This window comes from Mytilus edulis, chromosome 2 (genome assembly GCF_963676685.1).
Source record: "Mytilus edulis chromosome 2, xbMytEdul2.2, whole genome shotgun sequence".
NCBI classification, from domain to species: domain Eukaryota; kingdom Metazoa; phylum Mollusca; class Bivalvia; order Mytilida; family Mytilidae; genus Mytilus; species Mytilus edulis.
This window is the reverse complement of record NC_092345.1, coordinates 53,748,075-53,754,195: the sequence shown is the minus strand read 5'-3', so window position 1 is coordinate 53,754,195 and position 6,121 is coordinate 53,748,075. Positions and strand designations below refer to the sequence as shown.

At 30.8% G+C, this 6,121-nt stretch overlaps 1 protein-coding gene across 1 annotated transcript; it reads left to right on the top strand.

The window, feature by feature from the left end:
• Positions 1 to 422: 422 nt before the first annotated feature.
• On the top strand, positions 423 to 5,986 carry LOC139510253 (uncharacterized). Its single transcript, XM_071296744.1, has 5 exons — positions 423 to 530; positions 1,843 to 1,891; positions 2,939 to 3,060; positions 5,361 to 5,486; positions 5,835 to 5,986. Exons 2-5 carry the CDS (start codon positions 1,843 to 1,845, stop codon positions 5,955 to 5,957), a joined length of 420 nt encoding a protein of 139 aa, XP_071152845.1. The 5' UTR covers positions 423 to 530; the 3' UTR covers positions 5,958 to 5,986.
• The last annotated feature ends 135 nt before the right edge of the window (positions 5,987 to 6,121 follow it).

The window sequence follows — 6,121 nt, the reverse complement described above, 5'->3', positions numbered from 1 at the left end:
CCTTTTTCAAATTAAAATTATTCAATCTTTATCGAGTGCCAAAGCTTCAAATGTGTATCTTGAATTTGCAAAAGTTCCTTAAGATTGCTCTAAACAGCAATTTTTAAAAAAAGAAGAAGAAGTTAAATCGTATATCATATGAATGTAATAGAGATTATTTAACTTTATTCAGAAAATAATTGAATATATTTACTTTTATGTTAAAGAGGTATAACGGCACTGTCGCATAACATCAACAGTCTAGCAACAACTAGTTTCCCGAGATCTCGATCTCGAAGAAGTCGGAAGTCAAAGAAAAGAATGGACGAGTACTGTTTAAATAACATTTAATGTAATTGACATATACTTAATATTATTGATATAAACATATGCACACTTATAGTTCTATAATCTGTCGAAGATAAGAAATGAACTTACATGGCTAATCTGATATAAAATTGAACACTGATTGTCACGTTTGTTTCATATGAAAAAGACCTTCAAATACTAGATATCTGTAAAGGTGCTACGACCTCTGAGATAACTTGAAGGTATGTTCAGAATTACACTGAAGTATATGTCTAATTTAAACCCATAATAGAAACTATTATCAGTGTAGCTTATAAATGAAAATGTATATAAGTTCGGTGTGTCTTCTCCAACAATAGAAAACCGCCGTCATGATAAATCTAAGGTCGCTGAAAATGACGTTAGATAACAATTTGAAAACAAACAAACAAAATCTAAATAGTTCGGGGTTTCCTATAGGTTCCCTTATCGCTTTTGAATATCAAATGGACAACTATACATCTTTATAAAGATTATATTTATAATTAGATTTTGATTTTGTAGTAGAGTTTTTATTCCCTCATTCTCTATTATCAATTTCAGCTGTAGCTTAAAAATACTAAATACACATTTTAATACTTATCTTCATATATAGTAGAACTAATACGAATCAAATTTTGTTTATCTAATAAAATGACGTCATGTAATAGTGGAATGGATGACTTCATATTTTATTCAAAAAGTGTTTGTATGAACTCATTCAACAAATTGCAATACTATCAAAGTAAAAAAGCGATACATTTTTTATACCCCACAAAATCACGAAAGCAGTCATATTGCATTTTCCTTATTTTGAAATGGTCATTATCATGAAAAAACTGTTTACAATACTATGAATACTTAGGTTTTTCTATCCCAGGAAATACTAAATCCCAAAAATACTGAACTCCGAGGAAAACCCAAAACGGAAAGTCTCTTATCAAATGGCAAAACCAAAAGCTCAAACCCATCAAATAAATAAATTACAACTGTCATATTGACTTGGTTTGTGCCTTTTTGTTAGAAAATAGTCGATTGAACCTGGTTTCATAGCTAGTCAAACCTCTCACTTGTATGACAGTCAAATCAAATTCCATTATATTGACAACGATTTGAGAACAAAACAAACAGACATAATTTGTCAAAATATCCAAAATAGGGGCACAGCAGTCAACATTGTGTTATAATCATAATGTTATGATCTAATCACTTTAAAAACAATCAAATATGTAACAAAGAAGCACAAAAAGGCATATTTACAAAGCACATTAGCAAATATAAAAGGCAAGAATACAACAACTTAATAGCACAATACCACAATGGCGGGATGTATAAGCACAGAACCAAGTCTTATGTATCAAAGAAACACAAAAAGTCATATAGACAAAGCACATAATGTACGTATTGAATTACATTATAAAGAATGAAATATACATTGAGGCTCACATTTCAACACTTAAAATTCACTTTTTGTTAAACATGTTATTAATGGATACATAACTCCAACATTTTTTCAATAATCATTTATGATTCCAGATGCTGACTAAATTCATACTTGCGGTGTGCATTTCTGTTGCTGTTTCAGGTAACAATTATTGTATACAAGTTATCTGTCTCAATTGGATTCCATTTTAAACGATATGATTAGAACATTATCTGCTTACATCATTTTATGAAATATATTATTTTATCAATAAAGTGAGATACATGTAGATAAACTCATCATAGTTACCAGGATTGAAATTTTATATTTACGCCAGACGCGCGTTTCATCTTCAAAAAACTCATCATTGACGCTAGAATCAAAAATGTTTAAAAGGCCAAATAAAATACGAAGTTGAAGAGCATTGAGGACCAAAAATTCCTAAACGTTTTGCCAAATACAGCTAAGGTAATCTATTCCTGAATTAGAAAAGCCTTAGTATTAAAAAAAATCAAAGTAGGAAGTTAGTGTCAATGAGGTAGCTATAGCAAACTTAAAACTGCATTAACAAAAATATATGTAGATGCATTAAACAGTCTCCAATAACAGACCGGTGTCCATAAATTATGCTCAGCTTAGACTCAATATATGGAATTATATACAACAATCATAATTTTTAAGTTCAAACTTCCTCATGTAAAATTAACCAGTTTGATGAATTTGGCGATTCTTTCAAGTCCTATTGGTCATATAGCGTCAGATTTTGCTACATTTTTGTACAACCCTGGTTTTCAAATGTTAAGTTTGAGCGTTTTGATGAATTAGACTATTTACCGGATTTGTTATGACATAAGCAACACGACGGGTGCCACATGTGGAGCAGGATCTGCTTACCCTTCCGGAGCACCTGAGATCACCCCTAGTTTTTTGGTGGGGTTCGTGTTGTTTATTCTTTATTTTCTATGTTGTGTCATGCGTGCTGTTGTTTGTTTGTCTTTTTCATTTTTAGCCATGGCGTTGTCAGTTTGTTTTAGATTTATGAGTTTGACTGTCCCTTTAGTATCTTTCGTCCCTCTTTGATGAAGATAAATCTACAAAAGCGCTATAAACAAAAAATATTTATAAAAGTGAATATATCAATTTAACAACAACCTTCGTATATTTATTAACAAGTGATAGGAAGAACAGATTTAATCTTAAATTTTGTAGAAACAATTGACTGTACAGGACAACATCGATACAGCGCCACTGGCACGGGATATTACCCAGCTGATGATCCAATCGAAGGAGGATTTTTAGACAGACAAGGACATCCATTACATACACTTCAAGTAGGTTACGAATGTTTGCATTACCATTTTTAATCTCACTAAAACGTTTAGATAGTTAACTGATATAAATGTAAGTTTTTTTAAATAAAATTATAATTGTCAAAACACCTCTTTGTTCAGCAAAATTATTTACACGTCTCTTAGTATTTTACCTTAAATTTAACTCCAATTAAGTAAGAGCCATATATGTCCTGGGTGTTGTACATGTATCACCTCTCTATATGTCGATTTTTAAATTAGTACTCTATACATGCTACATGTCAATTTTAAACAATTTACTACTTTAATTTGTAATGTGGTTTTCAGAAAATAAAACTTTATCGAGTATACTATACATAGCACATTACACCTAAAATGCAAAAAAAAACAGATGTAATGTGCTATGTATAGTACACTCGATAATTTTTTATTTTCTGAAAACCACATTACAAATTAAAGTAGTAAGTTGTTTAAAATTGACATGTAGCATGTAGCAATGCGGAAAAGTGAGTTTGAGCTCAAAATAGTATATTGATTCTTGGAACTTCCTTTTTATACAAATCTTTTGAGTAGCTGATTGATAGATCATTGCAATCGAAAACTAATATTTTTAACGTTTATAGAATTATATGTTATGAATATGAAATATATACTTTATTGTCTGTGCGTGCATTTTCTAATTTAAAAAAAAAGTCAGTATACATTTGTAACATAAAACCGAACTCTAAAGAAACTCAAAAGGGGATAATTACATAATAATTGACAAAATCAAAATCTATCAACCAACAAAGCGACTGAAAAACAGCTGTCATATTTCTCAATGAGACATAGCCCTGTATAACATGAATTTAATAAATAAAAAAAAAACAACATACAGTACTATAGACCAATTCTCAACATTCGAAAAACAGAAGTAGCGAATACAAATTACAACGAACGAAACATGGCCCAGGCAGCCTGTCTTGATACAAGCACAAAAGACGAAAGGGTATAATTTTCTGTTGACGCTAATGGAAAAGGATATGATAATGGGATAGAAAGTACAGTTATTCAAAACATATTAACCTTTAATATATTGCGACAGAATTAATATGCTATCCCAAGTCAGGAGCCTGTAATTCAGTGGTTGTCGTTTGTTTATGTGTTACATATTTGTTTTTCGTTCATTTTTTTACATAAATAAGGCCGCTAGTTTTCTCGTTTGAATTGTTTTACATTGTCTTATTGGGGCCTATTATAGCTGACTATGCGGTATGGGCTTTGCTCATTGTTGAAGGCCGCACGGTGACTTATAGTTGTTAATGTCTGTGTCATTTTAGTCTTTTGTGGATAGTTGTCTCATTGGCAATCATACCACATCTTCTTTTTTATATTATCCTCCTTCACAATACAAGATTTCTGTTGTATGTGTCATCTTTTTACAGAACTTTGTAAAAGAGGGACGAAAGATACCAAAGGGACAGTCAAACTCATAAATCTAAAAAAAACTGACGTAACTATCATAATAAAATGATATCATTACCTTTTTCAAATTTAATAAAATTCCTGTTTATGCATTGGTACATAAAAAATTCTGCATTTTACACCTAAAACGACAATTCACACAAAAGAAGTCCTAAGCTTTTAATTTCATCTTTAAAAGAGAATGTTGTTTTTCCCTTAAATATATGCTTGGCTATTGTAATCTTGATCAGATATTTGTTCTTGTTATGCTCGAGCATTAGAATATAATAGAATTAGAACGGTAATTTCAAATCTTCTTTTGTATGTATCACTTGACGTGAATTTTCTACATATGCATACCTGTTATTTTTAATTATAGTAACATTAAGGATACCAATTTTCCTTCACCAGATGCGTATTTCGAAAAAAACATGTCTCTTCAGTGATGCTCATGGCCAAAATACTTAATCCAAAGCTTATATAAAGGGTGATGAGCTATAATCCAAAATGTCCAAAAAGAATAGCCAAATCCGTGAAAGGAATTAGAGCTGTGAATGAGGGAGATACATTCCTTAATTTATAATAATTTCTTACATTTTGTAACAGCAAATTTTCAATAACACAAAAAATCCGTATGTTCATGCCCGTACCGAAGTACTGGCTACTGGACTGATGATACCCTCGGGGTCATCTCGCGTCATCGTCACTGAAATTGCTTATTAAATTCTATGAAACACATTGCACGTTAATAACTCTTTTAGCATGCATGTGAAATCAACATGTTACGAGAAAATAAAAATTTCAGTTATCGTAAATTGATTACTACTTAGTGGCACTTATAAGATGATTTATGCAACAGTACATATTTGTAATTGAAGGACTTCCTTGATGGTAAAGCGTCTTGGGTCAGTGTTGCAATGGATAGATACCTACATTTACCGTATGGAACGCATGTTTGCATCCCAGAATTGAACCATAAATATCACAGAGTTATTCCTTTCAGGGTGAGTTCTTCTATGGTCGTCTTATCAGCAAAGTAGAACAGATAAATGTTTCTTCTTTTTTGTTGTTGATATATTCAATCATTACTCATAGTATTACATGCTTAACAACTGTTTCGTTTATTATATTGTATTACCAATAACATAATAATTTCCGTTAGGGGGTAATGTTTTTTGACAATAGAAAGTTGGTATATACCATCTTCTTTATTTTTGTTCTGTTTTTTTTTTTTTTTTTTTTTTTTTTTATTTTTATTTAACAAAAATATTACACCTGCTATTAAATAATATCTTCATTGGTACAGCTATTCCAGTGAAGATCTTTGTATATCGTGTTTTTTACTTATGTAGGTTGTTGACACAGGGTCTGCATTCAGTCATAAAGGATACGGAAGAATTGATATTTGTACCAGATCACAACATGATTCATACGACAACACAATCAATGGGCACATAACATTGGTATTCCATTGATCAATTGAATAAAGTGTAATGGAGCGACAGTTTTTTTTATTTTTGTCCATTGGTTCGGTCTAAATTGTATCAATAGATATTCGATCAATTTAATTAAGATCTTTGAATTCTTTGATACTCAACTTTGATTTATGCGCCTTTGATTGAAATGAAGTTTCCTAAAC

Excerpts from the sequence above, each read along its gene's own strand:
- LOC139510253 (XM_071296744.1), top strand. The coding sequence starts at position 1,843 with ATGCTGACTAAATTCATACTTGCGGTGTGCATTTCTGTTGCTGTTTCA. Across the intron at positions 1,892-2,938 it reads CATTTCTGTTGCTGTTTCAG|AAACAATTGACTGTACAGGA; the intron begins GTAACAATTATT and ends TAAATTTTGTAG. Across the intron at positions 3,061-5,360 it reads ATCCATTACATACACTTCAA|GACTTCCTTGATGGTAAAGC; the intron begins GTAGGTTACGAA and ends TTGTAATTGAAG.